Source organism: Cervus elaphus, chromosome 3 (assembly GCF_910594005.1).
Source record: "Cervus elaphus chromosome 3, mCerEla1.1, whole genome shotgun sequence".
Classification (NCBI taxonomy): Eukaryota; Metazoa; Chordata; class Mammalia; order Artiodactyla; family Cervidae; genus Cervus; species Cervus elaphus.
In genome coordinates, this window is record NC_057817.1 from 2,971,993 (window position 1) to 2,992,630 (window position 20,638).

Here is a 20,638-nt window from a genome sequence, read left to right on the forward strand (position 1 = left end):
TAAATACTGTCTTCTTTTTTAGTTTACCTTAATCCGGACCCAGAGAAGTGGTTTTAAGGTTACTGGACAGTGAAAGTAAGCTTATTATTATATCTGTATGCAGACAAAGCATATAATCTATGAAGTTACACATCAATATTTAAGATGGCCTGAAGAATTATTTGATAATGCACACACACACAACTTTATTGTTTCTACTCACAGTCCAAAAGCTTTGATAATCAGGAGCATATTCAACAGCTGTTTCACACATTTCCTGCACCTCCTCCTTGGTTCCTCTTTTTGAGAACAATCTGAGATAATGACACCAAATTTCTGGGTTGTCTTTGTTGTTTTCCAAAGCTCGAGCCAAAACATTTAAAGCCGAATCCAAGGACTCTGAACACAGCCTACGTATTTGAAAGAAAAGGCGGCATTTTTTTGAATGCTTGAAAATACTTTTAAAAAAATCAGTCTAGTCTAATAAGTCAACTTTTAAATTCCATTTTCTATTAGAACCTACCAAGAAGCTAGAATCACCTATGATAAAGAGAAGTAGATTAAAATTTTATATCACATTTGTCCAAAAAATGTCCTAATTTTCCCATAAAGCCAACAATTCCTTTTTAAGTGCATGTTCAAATGTGCATTTACCAGATAAAAATATGGTGTTGTAAAACCACTAGATCATCAACTTCAAATGTGCTTTCTGTCCATATTCAGTAATATCTCATGATTTACAGTGGTTCTCAAGGCCAGCTACTACCAGCAAAAAGTAATCAAGGCTTTCAATATAATAGTTCTTTTCAACAGTCAAGGGCTTGCTGTCTCTTGGAGAAGAAAATTGTCTCTCATGATCGTATTCATAAAATAATGTACAGTTTTTGGGCCTTCGTTCAGTAAATGAGTCAGAAAACAAAACACTTTTAACTTATCCCATTAACATGAAAATGACACACAGAGCAAGTTAAAAAGCACCATATTCAGGCATGTGTGATGTACTAGCACTTTGTAGTGCTACCTTAAAAAAGTTTTTATACCAAGTTTTTAGATAAAGCAGCCTTTAAAATCTAGGGCTTCCCTGGTAGCTCAGAGGTTAAAGCGTCTGCCTGCAATGCGGGAGACCTGGGTTCGATCCCTGGGTCCGGAAGATCCCCTGGAGAAGGAAATGGCAACCCACTCCAGTATTCTTGCCTGGAGAATCCCATGGACAGAGCAGCCTGGTGGGCTATAGTCCACGGTGTTGCAAAGAGTCGGAAAAATAAACCTATTATAATTCCAAAATTATAGCAATAATTATTACTCCTGGTCATAAAAGATTATTTCTGCAAACCTATCAATAAGTAGGAGTCAGAAACATAATTATGTAATAGGAGTTGTCATTTTTGAGATAAATTAATATTTATCTTATGTGAATATACATAATGTAACACTAACAGAAAAGTCAGTCCACCAGAATTTAGAGGTTCTTAGACAAACTTTAAATCTCTAAATGATAATTAACATGAAATTTAACCTGTTACACTGTGACTTTATCAAAATTTTATTAAGAGACCATGACTACCTGACTTCTTAAAAAATGCAATGATTAATTCTTGGACGGCTCAGAATTTACTGTTTTAACTGATACTACTTTGAAGTAGCCTACTTAAGTTAAAGATTGTAGCTAAATTATTACCCATACACTGAGCCATGCACATAACTCAAGATGTAATCTTAAACTTTTTCTAACAGCTTTTAAACAATTAAGTACTTTTCGCTTTGTCAAAAAACAAAGGCTCCATTGATACTAGGAGGGAAACCTGATTACCAGAGATGAAATAAACCTCAAACATAAAAATATAAAAGTGCAACAGCTTACACAAAGATTAAAAGGAGACCTACCCCTCATTTTGGTTCAAGTACTTGTATGCAAGCTTGAGCCAAAGTTGTACATGAGAAGGATTTTCAAGCACACTTGCTTCTAAATTAGCAATGTCATCAGTCTCATTTGTAAAGTATCTGACATCATCCGGAGTGACAACTGTATCCAGAGCTGGAACATTTACCCGGTTCTCTGGCTGGAAGGCTATGAGGAAAAGTAAGTTAGCCTCACAATTTCTCTAGTCCACAGACCTAAGGAAAAAACCAGCTTCATCTCTCAAGTAATTTTATCAATAAAAATCTAAAGCTTATAGCTTTAAACCAAATCAGTCATATAGATTATTGTCCAAATCAGGACACTTCTAAGAGTAAAAAGGGGTGTTATTATAAAAATAACACCAGGACAACAGATATAAAGTAGGACTCTTCTGGGCAAACAAGAAGTATGACCTCCCTACTCTAAGGGTAAATGATACCAACTGATAATTCACATTCATTAAGTTTTAAGAGAAAATTATAATTTATGAAGATGATATATTCCACTACATTTAAATTAGAGAAAAAGTGTTAATGTAAGTAAGTACATAAGAACACATCTTCTAATCTACAAATAGTATGTAATTATGAAAATCTGAGATTGTAACGTAAGATGTGCCTGACAGTAAAGCACTCATTCACACATTACTTTGTTCACTCATTTAATTCATTCATTCTGTGAGCCTACTGCATGTCAGAAAACACAGACTCAAAGATGAAACAAAACAGAATGCCTGTTCTCAAGAAGGACATATAGGCCAGGCAGTAGTTCTCAAATGGGAGCAGTCTCCCCACTCAAGTAGGTTTAGCAATATTTAAAGCCTTCACATTTACCAAAGGGTGATCCTTGCATTTACTGAACATGGGTCATGGAACCACATTCCTGTTACATAAGGGGTAGTCTTGCATAAGGAAGAACTATTTGCCTTAAACACCAAGCAGCATCACTGCTTTTTAAAAATGAAAAATTTTAAAAGGCTAGTAAATTATACCAAGGGGTTTCCCAGGTGGAGCTAGTGGTAAAGAACCTGCCTGCCAATGCAGGAGATGCAGGAAACACAGGTTCAATCCCTGTGTCGGAAAGATCCCCTGGAGGAGGAAATGGCATCCCACTCCAGTATTCTTGCCTGGAGAATTCCATGGACAGAAGAGCCTGGCAGGCTATAATCCATGGGGTCGCAAAGAGCCAGATACAACTGAACAATTGAGCGTGCATCCACAGATTATATCAAAAGATTAGCAAAGTTTTAGACAAAGAAATGACACCACCATTTAATGATTCTGGATCTTAAATTACTTCTTACCATACTTAATTGGTCCTGTAGACTGTTCCTCATCACTACTGAAATTGTTCTCTGAAATAGGTTTTCTCCAAAACTTTGGCTTCCACTTTCTTTTATCTTTGTAGGTTGTAAATGGAGGTGCTAAAGTAGATAGGAGAAGACTGTTATTTAACAGAACTAGTCTTTTACAGTTCTGAAAGATAACCAGTGTTCAAAAAGAGCTAAATTTATTCTATCATGTTACTCAGAAACAATAAATATATTTTTTATACAATGCCAAAAATTTGTTCTCATAAACTATAAGGTCCTTTTGTGTAAGAGAAAGATATATATACTTACTATGGCCTTTACTTTCATTGATATTGCTCACAAGGAGAACAGCCATCTGGTCCATTGACATTCGATCTTTGTTTACTCCAAAAAGTTTCTCAACATATTTTTCTGAAATTAGAGCAATGTTATCTTCATAAGAAGTATAAAAAACACAGATTAAAGAGATGAGGCTAATTAAAGAGTATGAAGAAGAGAACAGTTTAAAAATTAAAGGTACTAGTCAAAAACATCTATGGCTTCTAAAGGGCAAGGCCTACATTATCTCAACTAAAACAGCAAACCCTACCATATCACGTACCCCAATTTGGGTTGAAAAAAAAGTAAACAACCTAAACAAGTGAAAATTAAGGTCCTTAATTAGGAATGATTAAACAGATTGTTTTGTTACAATCACTAAGAATTGTGATTATACTGAATTTAACGAATATCAATTTCCTTACTTCCAAAAGACTTGTAGTTTAAGGTTTAATATTTGGCAGTAAATCTGGGGAAAAGCTTAACAACATTTACACACAATGTCTGGCAGTAATCTACACTTTCTACAATGTCAAACTGTATAAAGTTCTTTTTTACTTCATTGTAGAATTCACCTACAGTCATCTCAACTTCCAATCCCCTCTATTTCTAAAAGGAATAAAAATAGAGTCTTTTAAAATCATCAGTAAAAGTTCTGCAGCCATGTTAGCACACTCTTTTTAAACTGAAACAGTCAGATGAGCTCCGTGGAGAGTTTCCTACAATGATGGAAATGCGCCACATCGGCACTGTCTTACTGGTAAGCTACTGACCACGACTGAGCTCAAGAGTGGCTGCTAAGCCCTTGAAATGTGGTCAGAGTGACTGAGGAAGTGACTTTTTATTTTAGTGACTACTGTACTGGACAGAGCAGACCTAGATAAGGTGTCACAGATAACTGTACTGAATTTTTATAGCTATTTAAAGATACCAACAACTGAGTATAAAAGGTTTAAATTGCCTAAATTCAATTTTCACTTGGGAAACAAGAGGTCTTTAAAACCTGCTGCAGCAGCAATTTCTTCATCAGTGCTTCCTTCTGAACAACCAATCAAAGACAGATTATATGACAGAACATCCTGGAATAGCTGTTTTCGGCTAAGTGTATAGTCTTGTGTATGCTGCCTAAAATAACAACACAGAAAAGATAATCATGTATATGTCAAAGCTAATGACCAAGACTGGCTTTTAAATTATAAAATGTTCACAAATGTAAACTACTCACCACTGACAATCATCATCATTACATGTTCCTGTTAAATCGAAACGGCAGAAACACTGATCCGGGTCGATCATGTTACTGAATGATACTGAGCTCAGGGGAAGTTTTTCCTTGGTTCGATAGTAGGGACTAAATCTAAAACGAGAGGCACATTACGATGCTCCACAAACAGTCCTCAGAAAATTTTACATTTTTTCATTTTTTTCTTTCTCAAAGTGTTGATACTCTGAGTTTACTATTTATTTAATTACTTAATAGTAAAATTAACTCTAGAAAACAACTAGAATATCAAGTCACAAGGACAAACTACTTCTACACTCAGGACATAAAATACCTGAAATAGAAAATAAAGAACAAAAATATCCTAGGGTTTTCAAAGTAGTGTTTTCTTACCACATAATAAAATGCTATATAACATTGGTATTTCTTCTACATATTACCAGCCACCCAGAAAACCAAAGAAAAAGTCTATACTACCAGGTAGGTGCTTTGTGATTTTATGATTAAATCATACCAATTTAACAGTTTCACAGATTCTAATAAAACCATACCAATTTAACAGTTACACAGCTTCTAAAGAGTCTCAAAAAAAAAACCAAACCTGCCAAAGTTAATCATCTGAAAATGTCAAATCAATTTTATGAAAGCTAGCTAATTTATTCATTAAAGTAACAATAAAATTAAAAAGCAATATTAAAAATTTACATAAGAATCTCTGTTACTTTTCCTAAAATCCTTAACAGATAGTAATTCAGAATTTTCCACAATTCCATCAGTAGCCAGAAATTAGAATTTGATAAGAATTAATAAACCCAAGTCTGAGTTAACTCTTAGTTCCTGTTTGGTTCAAGTCCTACAACAAAGCACCTAAATCTTTCTATCTCCTAAAATGATGAGCTCGTTCTTTCAGTGATTCAACTTTTTTCACTGTCATCAAACATTAAAGATTAAGATACTATTAAGAATAAGGAGCAATCCTGAAATTCAAGCTTACTGAATCTTTCTCCTATACCTGTAAGATTTAAAAACTAGAAGGGGACTATGGTAGGGTCTGAACGGACACGGCTTCACTTCTGTTGTTTTACTCTGTGCTGTCACAAAATCCACATCCACAGAAATCTCCTGCAAAAGAAAATAGCAATTTCAAAAGGCAAATAAGGCTAGGGTGAATTCTAGATTTCATAAAGAATATGAAATGTTCAGTTACCTGACCATGCAAAACCTTGTCTGAAATGCCTGTGGTGGTTTTTAAAATCAGTTGTTTTAAGCTGTCAGCTTTTGAATACAATTTCTGCAATTCACCAATTTTTAACCCTAGAAAAAGTTCTGGTTTTTCTACTGTATTCTTAGTAGGTTTGTTTATACATTCTTTGTTAGGTGTATCAGTGTGCTTAAGGTTAGGTTTAGTAAAAGAATTGGATTCTAAGAAAGATCTTCTTCTTTCTCTGTTTGAACCAGATAGAATCTCATCATCAACATCATTTTCTTCAGTGTCCAGACTTAATTTATCTTGAGTCAGATCATGAAGTGAGGGTTGAGGTAAAGAAAATTCAGGTTCTTCTTCCACAAGTGGAGCAATATTTTGTTGTTCCTTTGCTTTTAGGGCCCTGGCTTCTTTCAGTTTCTGAATTTTCAGGGCATATTCATATTCTAGCTTTTGTAACCGTCTTTTTTCCATAGCAATCAGTTCTGCTGAATGCCTTCTTGGACTTGATATTGGAGAATTGTCCAGTCTCATCATTTTGTTTGGCTGGGGGGAAAATGATATCAATATTTTATATTGCTATGATTTTATAAACAATTTTTGTTAGGATAATTGTGCTATCCCAACAATGCCAATATTATAAAACTAAGTCAATAACAAGAATAAAAGTTTAACAAAAGCCTCCAACAGATTTGCTTGTTATTTTGTGATATATAAAAAACAAAAAATAAAAACAAAAAATAAGCTTCCAAAAGTGTGGATGTCATTTAAAAACAAAGCTTTAATCTTATTCTCTTTGAATATGCAGGGAAAAACCTTGAATTTTTCATGCATCTCTTATCCCCAAAAGAATTATTAAAACCTTCTCCTTTTCAAACATAAAATAATTCTACCAACAACTTACTCCAAGGCGATCTTGTTCCAGTTTACGTTTTCCTATTTCTTTACTAGCCACTGCCTTTGCCCGAGCAAGTTCTTCTCCATACTTCAGAGTCAAAGCTTTCTTAATTGTAACACGTTGTTGAACTCTGTGAATCTGAAATAAAGGGTAATTCTGAAAATGTAAATCTTAGGAGAGGCAATACCTTCTTAGACATAATAGCTTTAGGGTATTCAACTGAAAATTAAAAATGTGCTAACATTATGCCTCAATGAAGAACAATATATAGGTTATATATTTTGATGGCTTTGGTTTATGGTTTTATTAAAAATTTGGCCCATAAAAATGTGTAGTAAACATGAGACTACAATATTTAAATTAAAAAAGAACACTACCTGTTCCTGAAGCTTCTTCAAAAACATTCTGTTGACACTCAGAATTTTCTCTGTTGCCTGAAGCTGCTCTGTAAGTTTTGTAATTTTTGTTTCAGCATTTCGAACAGATTCTTTCTTCTTAGCTTCTTGCTGTACTAGATTCTTTAAAACAGATTCATCTTTCATCAAGAGAATCCTAGTTGGGAAATAACAAAATTATTAATGTTTTTCTAAATTAGTAGTGGACTAACATCATCAGAATAAAAAACTTAAAAAGTAATAGCTCATTTTTAAAATTATGTTCATGATACAGAGAGGTAAATATTTAAAAGGATAAATATTTTCATATTCCTCAATCACACAAGTATTCAGATACACACTGTTAAATTTTATGAAAGCAACTAAGGGTTAATCTTTTCCTGGCTCCACCATTTGGTTTGTGGGATCTTAGTTCCACATCCACAGCAGGTATTGAACCTGGGCCCTCTGGAATGAAAGCACAGAGTTCTAACCACTGGACAACCAGGGAATTTACAAGTCTGAGTAATGTGAATTATAGCTGAAAAGCTATCAACAGTAAATTTCAACTTAGCCCTAAATAACTCCTGAAAAACCAGGACTTAAAGACAGAAAATCCTTATGTTGGTTTCATTTATAATGTTCATTTATAATGTTTATTAAACACACAAACATCTAATAAACATAAACAAGCACATTTAATTAACTTACAACTATGAACTTAGGAAGTATAAATCAGGACAGAAAGACAAATTTATGGATACAGATTTCCATCTTTTCAACTACTGAATATTATGGCTAAAAAAAAAAAAGCATCTTTCCCAGAAAGATACCATATTTCAAACAGTCACAACAACTGAATCAATCATAAAGACAGAGGCTATGTGATAAATATGCGATAAAGAGGATGGGGACTAGAAAGACAATTTTTAAAAATCTTTTCATTTGTTATGAAAGTTATTAAAGAAACAGAAGCTAAATGAATTTATTTTAATTTCCTTTAAAATATACATACCATACCATTTCCTTAGAGATTTATGGTCACCGCCATATTTCATCTATAAACCTTCATACATCTTAGTGTTACGGCAAATAATACTCTGGATATGTCTTAAGGTTATTGCATATCATAGTTTTTATAATAACAATATTTGACCATGTGTCTTACTGAACACACTAAGTAATGACTTATTCCGAACAATTAAGTCTACCTTTAACAATAAAAATATGCTTCCAATAAAGGTATTTCTAAAAACGTGCCAGAGGTTTTAAAGAAAATTCCAAAACAAAGAGTTTCATTTTAGCAATGAATAGGCCATACATAAATCTAAAGAAAACTATTTTGAAGTCTTGGTATTTTTGTTTAAATATTAATACTATTATTTTATGTACTGTAAATGGACAATTCCACAAAATTATAGCCTCTCTAGGTCTACCATGTATGAAAGGATTAGTAAGCATACAGAGTACTTATTATTGACACACAGCACAAAAAGGCATCCTTCTAATATAGAACATTTTGATACATGCAGTATAACCAGATAATGAGACTCACCTATGTTTTTTAAGCTTTGCTTCTGCATCTGTAACCTGCTTAGTAACCAATGCTATCCTGCCAATTCCGTCAATTTCTACATCAGAGTTTGCTGGGGATGATGAGCTTGTCTTCAGTTGATCTGATTTGATCAAACGCTGTTTCTCACGACTAAAATAATCAATAAAGGTTGATAAATTATTCCCTGAAAAACTGAAATTATTTTTTAAAGATGTAATCTTTTTCATAAAATAAAGTAAAAATATTAAGTGACTAACACTGACTAATAACAATGATGACCAATGTGCATGACCCAAGCTGGCATCCAAACCTGATGGTGCAGTTCTCCTTATAACAGCGTTTATGTATTTCTAGGCTGTCTGTATCTCAGTGCATTACTGACTGCATCCAAGTTTATAGATGATCATCTGGCTCCCCCTTCTGTGCAACTTATAAAAACATTAACTCTTCATCTTGGATAACAGCATCCTCTTCATTTCCCAATGCCAATAAACTCTATCCAGATTAAGTGTTGCAAATAGCACACACCTTTAAAGCAAACTACAAAAAATGCTACTTACTTGGCAATCTCTTCCTTTAACAATCGATACTCAATCTTCTTTTCTTCAGGCAGAGCTTCAGGTGTTCGCATGGGATCATTCTCTTTTTCAGATTTTGGAGGTACTTTCGGTTTTGAAGCTTGCTAGAAAACATTTGAAGTCAACCAGATCAAAAACTTTCATAACCTCAACTTAGATCTATATTTTACATTATCCAGTACACATCTATATATTTAGAAATAAATATCTTGATCATTATTTTCTATTCCTTTAAAAGAAACAATCCTGGCCTTTAACCACCAATTAACTGTACAATCCACTAAGCAGTCAAGACCTACGGTTTAAAAATAACTGAACTATTTCATATCTAAACAAATGCTGCAAATACATATAGGGACAAAAGTAGATCACACACTTCAGTAAAACTATTTTCTGGTAATATAATCGCAAACCAATAAATTTCCTTAGTACAGAGGACAATTATCCACACTATTTTACTATTTTGAAAGAAGGATTAGTCTGGAAACAAAAGGGGTTTTTAAATAGTTAAATCTTGAATAAATGAAAAAATAAATAAATAAATAGTTAAATCTATCTTAATTTATACACACTTCATAATATAAACTCAGTGATACAAGTACAAAAAATATATCATAAATTCAATATATTAAAAAATCTAAACCTCTAAGGTCTAGTTTTCAGGAAAAACAAGCAAATTTTAGTAACTGTCAATAAACCTTTCCATCTTTCATTACTGCACTTAATTACCTCAGCAGTTCGTCTTGCTTCTTTAATCATAGACTCCAATCCACCAAAAACACTATTAGTTGACTTGGACGTCTCTCCATCAGATTCACTATCATCGGAATCATTTAGTGTTACAACCACTGATTTATGCTTTGGAAGCTGCAAAGCCAATATATTTGTTATTCTTGACAACAAATGCATCACTATCCTTTTCTTAGCTCTACCACAATTAGCTTCACGACACTGAAGAAGTCACTTTACCTGTATGAATTTAAATTCATAAAAATAATAGGTTTCAAGCAGTCTATGGTTCCTTCTGTTTATACTGCATTAATTGACCAACTTTGTCCCACTCCACAGATACACAAAAACATAAGATTCTGTATTTTACTGATATACCAAAAACTTAAAATATTCTATATTCTATATACTAAAATGAAATATTCTAGATACTACTATCATCATCTTCTTCATTAAGTTTTATTTTAACCAACTTTCTATAAAGAAACATAATGCAATCTAGACTAACCTTTCAAAGTCAGAAAAAATGTAATTCTATATTATTACTAATAAAACTTTATGGCTTTCATGTGTATATAGAGGATATACAGAGGATATGTTAACCTAACAGAGGCAAGATTTCAACTTGGCTTTGCTTCATTTATTTTATGCATGCATGCATACTAAGTTGCTTCAGTCATGTCCGACTCTGTGCGACCCCATGGACAGCAGCCCACCAGGCTCCTCTGTCCACGGGATTCTCTAGGCAAGAAGACTGGAGTGGATTGCCATTTCCTTCTCCACATTTATTTCAAAGTCATTAGAAAACAAAGTAGAAAGAAACTGTCATTTCAATCTCCTTAACAAACAGTGAAAAACATTATAAAGTCTTTCATTACAGTACAGTCATTAACTACAAAAACATAAGCAAAGATAGGAAAAACTATATATATATAAAATTTGCTGAAACTGACTCTAGAATAGATGAAAAATCTAAAAGGACCAATTTATATAAAACAAAAGTTGAGGAAATGACAGGGGAAAGAATACCCCTCAGATGAAAATAATGCTTTCTCAAAAATATTATCATAAACTCTACCAGTTTTCAAGTGAAAAACTGCTCCCATTTCACTTTGGGAGTGGGGATCGGGATGGGGAATACATGTAAATCCATGGCTAATTCATGTCAATATATGACAAAAACCACTACAATATTATAAAGTAATTAGCCTCCAACTAATAAAAATAAATGAAAAAAAAAAAAAGTATGTTTGTATATAATAAACTAGAGGCAGGGAACAGGACAGCAAAACTGCATACAAATTTCTCACAAGATATTTAAGTAAGAGTAGGGACTAATTATTTTGTTTTTACCGAGATCACAGTTCGTGGAAGACGAGGTCCTCTGTGAAACTTTGGGTTTTGTATCCTAGGCTGAGAGACTGTATTAATACTGACTATGGACAGATTGCTTCTTGGCATAGGCTGTGAACTGTTCAGAACTGGAGGTGAAGGTGGGTCACTATTACTGGATGTTTCCTAAAGAAGGAAGAGACAGATGTTAAGCAATTTTAAATGAAATTCCTGTCATCTTTAAAAGTACTGAGCAAATTAGTTAACAGACTTATCCCTACTTTACTGAAAAGCCCAAAAAATCCCAAACTAGCAGAGTAGTCCTACCTAAAACTAAGCTCAACAGCACCACCTAGAGGTTCAGGTACCTAAATTACCTCTGGCTTGAAAGCTCTTTTATTCGCTAGAGATTTAAGTAGCTCTTCTCGAAGCAGCATTTCCTCCTCTTCTTCCTCATCTGCAAAAGGTGGTTTTGGAGGTTGTTCTGGATCTTCAGGTGGAAGAGGTGGCAAAGGCGGTAGAGGAGGTAGAGGTTCAAGAGAAACACACAAGCCTTCCACATAAGGCTGGCTCAAAGGCGGTACAGACTAGTTAATATAAAAAAAAAGAAACAATAGTTACCATGCAAAGTTTACTCATTCCAAGCATTTATCGCTACAGCAATACCAAATTAGAAAAAGGTAAACATCAGGTTGTTACTTTACTGTAAGAATAAGTGAACTAAGTATACTGGAAATCTCAAAACTAACCCAAATTCAATATTCAGCCAAGAAAAAGTATAATTTTTACAAAAAGTTAAAATCAACTGTAATTTAATTTATGAACTTCATGATAGAGAAATCAAATTTTACAGGATCTATCTCTCTAGATGACTACCTGAAAACAGATATTTAACTAAAAATTAAAAATTAGGAACCAAAGGGATTCTGGATGGGAACAGTCTAGAGTATATCAAGAATTAAATGTGAGAAATCACCACCACTACCCTCATAAAATCCGTGTGAAATGGCTTCTTAAAGAGCATCTGTAAAGACAGTTAATTTTACCCAAATCCCTGCATTTGCACACATTTTTGCTTCAAAGACCTTCCAATATTTCTCTTGGCACTTAAAACAATTCAAGGAAGAAAAAAAAATGTTTCTTTCTCACTCTCTACTCTAATATTCCCCTCATCTTAAACTTTCCAGGAGGACGCCAGGTGTCTGCCTAGGAACTGTGAAATGGCAAAGCTCCTACTAACCCCTTAAGACAGAGCCAGTGTGAGCTCCTGGTTGTCTCAATCCAGAGAAAACTTACAAATCACTTTGTGATTCCCCCACTGCCTTTTCTCTTTTTTTAACAGGGGACTGACTGGCAGTTCTTTCAAAAGTAGGTTGAAAAGAAATCAACTTTTCTTTAACCAGTCAATGCTTTTCCTTTACTGAATTTCTAAATTAAAAACAACTATATAATCAAAAGACGAGAAAGGAAAAAGTTTCCAGAAGCACCTTAAATGCACTTAAATCCCAATTACCCTCTAAAAAAATCCAAAATAATAGCTAATTCTTATTCTGCTTAAGAATACATTTTCTGAGGAGCAAAAATAAAGAAGGAAACATGCTAAGTATTGAAAGAAAGTCCAACATGAGACTAAAAATTAGCTATGAAAAAATCTACCAGATTGATAGCCTGCCAATAACTAATATACCATAGATTTCACAGCTATTAATTCTGGAAAGCAGACTTTATGCTCTCAAACCTAATTATTAACTACATGACAGCTTTTCAAAACAAATTAGAAAAGACACAAGGCAACCAAACTTTCTTAGAAATCATACCAATCCTCACTTACAGAAACCTGAGGTGGTGGAGGCAAAGAAATAGATGGTGCTGGAGAAAAATACCCCAATGAACATTCAGAGAAGAAGGGTGGTTGCACTGGTGAAGGAGCTGTTAAGAAAAATTTTTATAGGAGTTTAATAACATATATTCAACAGGAATAAATTAAATTTATAATATTTTTAAAGACATACAACTACATCTAAGTAAAGTACAAGTGAGATTGTATTAATCTCCAATAAAATACTTAACCTCCATGAGACTACCTCTGCCTATTTATAATTGCTCTTATATCACTATAAAGTTAGCCATCCACTTAAGCTGATATTTAGTCCCTTGAAAACTTTTCTATCTTGTTCTACTTTTCACCTACTTGTGGTAAAAGGGAATAAAGCAGGAAAGGCTTTTATTGCTTTTTGGAAAAAAACATACTTTTTAAGAAATAATAAAACAAAAATTTCCCCTGAATCTGCCAAAGTATCATAACCAAAGGAAACAGTGATGCCGAGACCCCATCCCTCCCTCAATGTGCAGAAAAGTGAAGAAACAGACTATTTAAACTGGAGAGAAGGCAAACAGGACTAGGAATGAAAAGAATTACCTATGCATTTAATCATTAAAGTATACATTTTTTTTCAAATTTAGTAATTCTGAAATAGTTACTGATGCATCTCAATTAAATTGTTAGCACTTTTTCCTTGGTAGCAGATAAAAATAACTGCTTATTTGACCTTCAGTGGTTTCTTTAGACTCACTGAAATCTGACAGATTTGAAGATTACTCTTGCTACCTCTAAACCATATAACCTTAGGGAAACTTAATATTTCTTCTTTGTCCCAGTTGTCTTTCAAGTCAATGAGTATTAACCACATGACTTATATGGAGCTGCTAGATGCCATTTGATTATATTTTTTTATATTATTTTTTTACAAAATTCCTCTAAAGGGTAAATCATAAAACTATTATAGAGTAATAATAATGTCAATATTTGAGAACTACAATGAATCATTTCCAAGAACTTAGAAATAATCAAAGGCTGACCAAAGAGAATTATGACATGAAAATATAAGATTATTAAATATGAACCTAAACATTATAACCTGAAAATGAACTTTTCCTAAACATTACCAAATCATATAGATTCTGCCTTCTCTCTAGACACACTAAAGTGGAATTCTAGTTTCATCTGGTCTCACAATACAACCAGTGGAAGAAAAACACTAGCCATATGACCTTGCAAGTAAGTATTCTAGTTTCTAGAACACTAACAGCATTTTGTTGTCTGCCCCATTCTTATCTGTTTTAATTAGTAAGAGGATAGCTTTAATTAGTAAGAGGATAGGTCTCTCACAGTCCATTACTCCTGAAAATCAACTAAAGTGAGTCTCTAACTCTCAGGGAGGGCCACATCCTGAAATGTGCACTCTCAGAGGTGTAGCCCTAACAATTATAATCGGCTCATCCTAAGGCACCACTGGTATCCCTTTCCATCTCTCTACTCCTACAAAGTACCATCAGCGGAAGGAGAAAAGAAGCCTGAACAAAAGAAAGATCCTTTTTTTTTACTAAAATGAAGAATGCCTTAGACATAAAGATACTTAAAGATTTCTTTGTTCGTTGGTTTTTTAAAGCAGTGTTCTCACCTTTCCCACAATATTCACTTCTTAGATCAAACAGTTAACAGCAGAATACTGCCTTTTTTATTAAAATACTATACAGGAAGAAATACAAGAAAATAAAGGTTAATACTACAGTTTGAGGTTTGCTTTTGAAGTATTTAAACACCAAATAATGTCTTTGGTTGTACAACCTACCAGCAAATTTTACTTTCATTACACATTTCTTTCAATGTTTTGGGTAGCTTCTTGATCATTTTCTACTTAATAATTGTGAATGTACAAATGTTTTAAGTTTTAGCTCATACCTGGAGAATTGGTTTCACTATCTGTATCCATAGCAACTTCTTCATAGTTATCATATTGATAAATGCCGCCTCCACTATCAGTAGCTTGCTTATCTAAGGATCGTCTCAGGTCAGGATCTGAAGACTAATTATACAAGATTTATTTTTAGTTTCACAGCATTTTCTGTCTCAGTCTACTATTAGGCTCGAAATTATAAAACAATTAACAGTAATCTTTTACATAGAACAGTATCAAAAATCATGATGATCCACTTAGAACTATCACATCTGATTTGGGAAATTCAATATACATGATAGGTACATTGTGGCAGACATTTTATAACTGTCAGACAGAAAATGAAGCTAGAAAGTACTACATGTACAGATGAAATCCCCCAGTGAACTGAGTCACTAAATAATCAGCTATTCCTCTAGAAAGTAAGATGACACCAAGATCAGAAATACTAATGGCCTCTCTCTGCAAATTAAGAAATCAGAGAAATGAATTCAAGTTTTATGTTATTAAGTTTTATTTAGAATATTGCCCGAATTAACATTTCAGTTATGAATAAATTAATGATAACTGAAAACTAAAAACTCTTGGTCATATGCTTATATGCTGTTTTCTTTTTTTTCACTTCTTACAATCTCCACTGAGAGACAGTTTATAAGAAATTAAAAATTACCAAAACCTATCCAAATGAATACAAGTAATATACAATACTTTTCTATAGAAAGATTTCATCAAAGTACTTTTTGGAAGCTCAGAGTATGAATACTTATAAATTCCTTACTTAAATCTAACCCTTGACTCCCTACAATTAAACAGCTCTTACTCTTTAATATCCCTCTATTCTTTAATATCAATAATACACTTCCAAGTATAGTCTCAAAGTTCAGAATTCTGAAATCTGTCACTGCTAATAGCACCAGATCAATATTAAATCTCCAGTTTACTTCCTGACATGAGCCATAAAAGGCAACGACTCATCCAGTCATTATCAATGACTTATACATAATAAAGGTTCACAAATGCTTGATAACTGAAGTAGCCACATGCACTAAGGCTATTATGATATGATGATTTAACTTTCTTAAAAATAGTCCATATCAACTAATTATGATACATTTCTAATTCTACATCACTAAACAATGGAAAACTAAAAGGGAATAGTAATTTTAAGAATAAGTCCTCATTGCAACTCAGGAATGCTTCTTTCTTCTAAATAGAAAAGGACACAAAAGCCAAAGAGAGGCTTTTCTAATCATAATTTTAGTCTATTTCTTCTATTTCTAGCATCTGTAACTATAAAAACAATTCATTCTCAATTATAACCTACCTTCCCTTCTTCCCAAAGCAATATTTATCTATAACAAGCTCTATCAAACAAAGTAACTTAATACGTTTTCCTAGTTGACTGAATTTATGAGCTAATACAAGGATACTCAAACTTGAGTAATACTTTGATTTTGTATTTTTTAACTCCTTACTTTACTCCTTGATCTCCTCTTTCCACCAACCAATTTCATAAATCGATTGTACTGTTCTTCCTGATTTGAGAGATCTCGAATCTTTCTGATTTCTTCTTCTCTTTTCCTTCTCTCTTCTTCTTCAGCTTGCTTACGCTGATCCTCTTCTTTCTGTCTTTCCTGTTCTTTTTGCTGTTGTAGCTTCTTCCACGCCTTTGTTTGCTGCTTCCTCAATGCTTGTTTAGCTTTAAAAAATATAGAAACATCAGCCTCTATTAGAGTTAGAATTTTCAAGAAGAGAAAACAAAGCTTTAATAATTATTTCAATCATTAAGTTCTGTTTATACAGGACTGTTCTTTATTCAGGGCCCTATATAATTTCCCAACTCAAAACTTTCTGAATTAAAATCTAGAAACTATACTGATATAGGAAATAAATTAAAAGAGTTTAATAGAAATGATCACCTGTAGTGCTAACTTTTTTGGCCGAATGTGTTTTTGTACTGGTTTTAACTTTTTGCTGTACAGTTTTCGTCTTAGTCAACTTTTCTTTACTTTCTTTCATCACCTGCTGTTCTTTCTGTTGCCATTTTTTACTGGCTGACTGAAGAGCCAAAAGACGAAGCTGCAGTTCAGATAACTCCTCTTCATCTTCACCAAGCTTCTTTAACAAAAGAAATAGTTGCCATTTAAAAATTCTATTATTTGACTTTAGACATATTACCAAATCAAAGCTGCTGTAAGATCAGAATTTAAAGTTAGTTTTAAAACAAATACTTAAATGGTAAATACAAATAAAACAAGGAAACTGAATAAGTTACCATAGCCCTATACTCTAACTCAGTTCCTGTAATACAAACTGAAGATCAGTCTGTAGAGGGTATATGTATACATGAGAAGGGTTAGAGGGGGAGGGTACAACTGACGAAAAAAAAAGTTTGAGACTGGCACTTAACTGCTTCCCAAAGTAGAAATCTGACGGCAGTGAATGCAAGAAGAAACCAACCCAGGGGAGGTAATGACCAAAGAACAAAGTGGTCCCATAATCATGGGTGTTTACTAGCCTTACAAGTACTACACAGAACAGGCACAATGAAATGTCAAGATTCAAACTTGCAAACTTTTAAAAATATATTTTATAATTCTTCAAATCAGTTTTGAAGGAAAAAATATATAAAGATTTGCTTATACTTGAGCATTCCATGTTCTAAAGGTACAGATATTTATCTGGTATCAACAATATTTTTAACACCCAAGACTTCTTCAGGGAAGCTAAAACAGGGAAACAGTTTAGGAATAAACGTTTGATAACTTTTTTCCAATTGAAATAACCTTTATTTTTTCACTATTTTTTTCAGTTAATTTTAAAAATTATCTATTCTGCACATTTTAGCTAAAATATAACAGAAAATGTCCGGCGACCTAAGCAAAAGTGTGAGATTGAAGTCCATGAGTCTTTGGAGGGAGGGCAATAAGGGGGTCCTCTGGCATCCCCACTCCTTGAAGTTCAACACAAAGCTATGCATGTTTTGTCCCTTATGTGTATAAACAGAAAAGGAGGGAAAACTAAAAAGAGGCTAAGACTCAAAAAAATTAAGGTTCACTTAATCTAATAAGTGAATTGTAATTATACTTTTAAAATCAAATTAAATTAATTCTTAAACATAAAGAAAACAATAGAGTCTATCTAGTGGTTTAACATTTTACAGACTATTATAAATCCCTAACTGAACTACCATCACATATTTCGGTAGTTCAGTTTACCCAAACCAGGATACAGTTACTCTTTGCTTTCTTGGGAAATATATGTAAAAAATGAGCTGAAAAATTATCATGAGTCTTTTTTACTTTAAGTCATTTAAACATCAAATTCTACTGCTTGGTACTGAAGATCTAGAGTCATGCTATCCAAAAAATGGAACCAGTAAGTCATGCGTGGCTATTTAACTAAAATTCAATGAAAACTTTAGTTTCGCAGTCACACTAGTCACATTCCAAATGCTTAATAGGCACATGTGGTTAATAGCTACCATACTGGAGTGTAGATATAGAAATTTCCATTATTACAGAAAATTCTATTGGACAGTGATGATCCAGAGTTTAACTAAAATAAAGCTATCATTACTGTTCCACAGAGACTTAAAAGTCTTTGATTATCTTTTGCTACCTGTACTTTTGGAATGAGAGAGACCACTGATACTGTCCCTCAAAGCAGTTACTTGATCAATAAGAAGAGTACTGAGGCTCATTCAAGCTCCTTGCTCTGATATCTAATTCTTATAAAACTTTAAGCAAGTCAGTTAATCTACACATCTGAACCTCAGCTCTTCTGTAAGAGATAATGTCAACCTACCTTATAGAGTTATTGTTAGGATATTCAAAACCATATATACATATATGCATGATTGCCTGTGGGTATATCTGTTATTTTATCACCCTTAAATTCAAGACCATCTCTTTCCTAAAACTTCTAAGCTGTTTTCATCATTTCAATTTACTCAGAGAAAGAAACTGAAGTCTTAACAGAAGAAACTGAAGATATTTCAGATAATCTAATTCAACAAACAAAAGGCTCGGCCCAGTGAGTACCTATTAAACAAACACAGTGCTTGATGCTCTTGCACTTTACCCTGCTGAACCTCACAACAATCCAGAGAACAGATGACATTAGACTCATTTTGTAGAAAAGAAAAGAGAGGCAGGCAAAGCCTAAGCAGCTGACGCAAGACCACCCAGCTACTAAGAGGAACCAGAACTGGACGCCAGGTCAAGGTTTAACTTCAAAGTTTTCCCACAGTGTAATCCTCCCATAGAAAGGACAGAAAATGTCTGGAAAGCAAAAGTTTCAAAATACAAGCAGAAAGTTCACCTACAGATAACATATAGCACTTCAATTAAATATGTTAATTGAATCCAGTGGAGACATTGATATTCCAAGATCTCTCTCCAGATTTTATCTTTAAGGTTTATATCCAAATGGACGTACAGCAATGATGAAAAAAAAAAGTGAAAAACAAGACAGAACTTTCCATTCAAGAGAACAGAGTAAAGCAGAACAAGAATCAATCTTACAGAGATATCCAATCCCACAAAGCATTATCTTACCTTTTCAGACAGAATATCTGAGGCACTAATTCTTCTGGTTAAATTTTGTTCCTTTTCTTCTAATCCTTTAAAATAAAACAGCATACTTTGAATGCTTTAAAAGACTGCTACAATCAATTTAAAATAAAATGCTACGTGACATTTATACTAATAATTATTTTTAAAGGTCTCAATAAAGAGTTTCATTTTCTCAATCTCTCCATCAAAAGGAAAGAATGTTGCCAGAATGAAAATTTGAAAAAACTTTACATATCAGCTTCATTTCTGAAAGTTACAAGGCAAAAATAATTCAAAACAATAAAATATAAATTAAAACTGCACCATGATAAAAATGACTTCTGAATTAAAAACTATTTCAAATAAGAACAGAATTTAGAGTAGGTAGGCAAAAAACAAAGCTTCCTTACTAAATAGATAATACAGAAAAAAGAATATGATGACGACTAATTCAGACCTTTGAAGCTGAAATGAATTCAAACATCTAGAGATAGTATTGATTTATTAAAAAAATGTCCTCAGGACTTTCCTGGTGGCCAAAATGTACTAAAAACAAAAAGAAGAAGAAAAATAAGAAATGTTCTCTCTTTATCCAAAAAAGTATTTGTAGAAGTAGATTAAATGACAAAATTAAGTCCGTCCACACATCTTCCAGAATTCTAGCCTCAGATCCATATTTATGATTAAGTTATTACAAAATCTTACTTATATATTATCTAATCTGGGCTTTCCCTGGTGGCTCAGTGGTAAAGAATCCACCTGCCAATGCAGGAGATGTGGGTTCAACTTCCCAGGGCTTGGGAAGATCCCCTGGAGAAGGAAATGGTAACCCACTCCAGTATTCTTACTTGGGAAAACCCATAGACAAGAGGAGCCTGGAGGGCTACAGTCTGGGGTTGCAAAGGAGTCAGACATGACTTAGCAACTAAACAACGATATTATTT

At 33.3% G+C, this 20,638-nt stretch overlaps 1 protein-coding gene across 3 annotated transcripts in view; it reads right to left on the minus strand.

Moving 5' to 3' along the window:
• The window catches only part of ZFC3H1 (zinc finger C3H1-type containing), a 50,623-nt gene that overhangs the window by 15,834 nt on the left and 14,151 nt on the right, over nucleotides 1-20,638 (minus strand). For 2 of the 3 annotated variants that reach the window (XM_043879440.1, XM_043879458.1), the window contains exons 3-22: nucleotides 19,698-19,762; nucleotides 17,058-17,256; nucleotides 16,614-16,837; nucleotides 15,144-15,267; nucleotides 13,233-13,330; nucleotides 11,779-11,988; nucleotides 11,423-11,587; nucleotides 10,070-10,207; nucleotides 9,323-9,444; nucleotides 8,763-8,912; nucleotides 7,211-7,385; nucleotides 6,840-6,971; nucleotides 5,939-6,481; nucleotides 5,744-5,853; nucleotides 4,735-4,866; nucleotides 4,513-4,634; nucleotides 3,501-3,602; nucleotides 3,183-3,302; nucleotides 1,864-2,047; nucleotides 203-389 (exon numbers count right to left, since the gene is read on the minus strand). In XM_043879440.1, the coding sequence (XP_043735375.1) occupies nucleotides 203-389; nucleotides 1,864-2,047; nucleotides 3,183-3,302; nucleotides 3,501-3,602; nucleotides 4,513-4,634; nucleotides 4,735-4,866; nucleotides 5,744-5,853; nucleotides 5,939-6,481; nucleotides 6,840-6,971; nucleotides 7,211-7,385; nucleotides 8,763-8,912; nucleotides 9,323-9,444; nucleotides 10,070-10,207; nucleotides 11,423-11,587; nucleotides 11,779-11,988; nucleotides 13,233-13,330; nucleotides 15,144-15,267; nucleotides 16,614-16,837; nucleotides 17,058-17,256; nucleotides 19,698-19,762 (3,302 nt within the window). The remainder of the gene's footprint in view (nucleotides 1-202; nucleotides 390-1,863; nucleotides 2,048-3,182; nucleotides 3,303-3,500; nucleotides 3,603-4,512; nucleotides 4,635-4,734; nucleotides 4,867-5,743; nucleotides 5,854-5,938; nucleotides 6,482-6,839; nucleotides 6,972-7,210; nucleotides 7,386-8,762; nucleotides 8,913-9,322; nucleotides 9,445-10,069; nucleotides 10,208-11,422; nucleotides 11,588-11,778; nucleotides 11,989-13,232; nucleotides 13,331-15,143; nucleotides 15,268-16,613; nucleotides 16,838-17,057; nucleotides 17,257-19,697; nucleotides 19,763-20,638) is intronic. The other variant, XM_043879448.1, reaches the window with a different exon arrangement.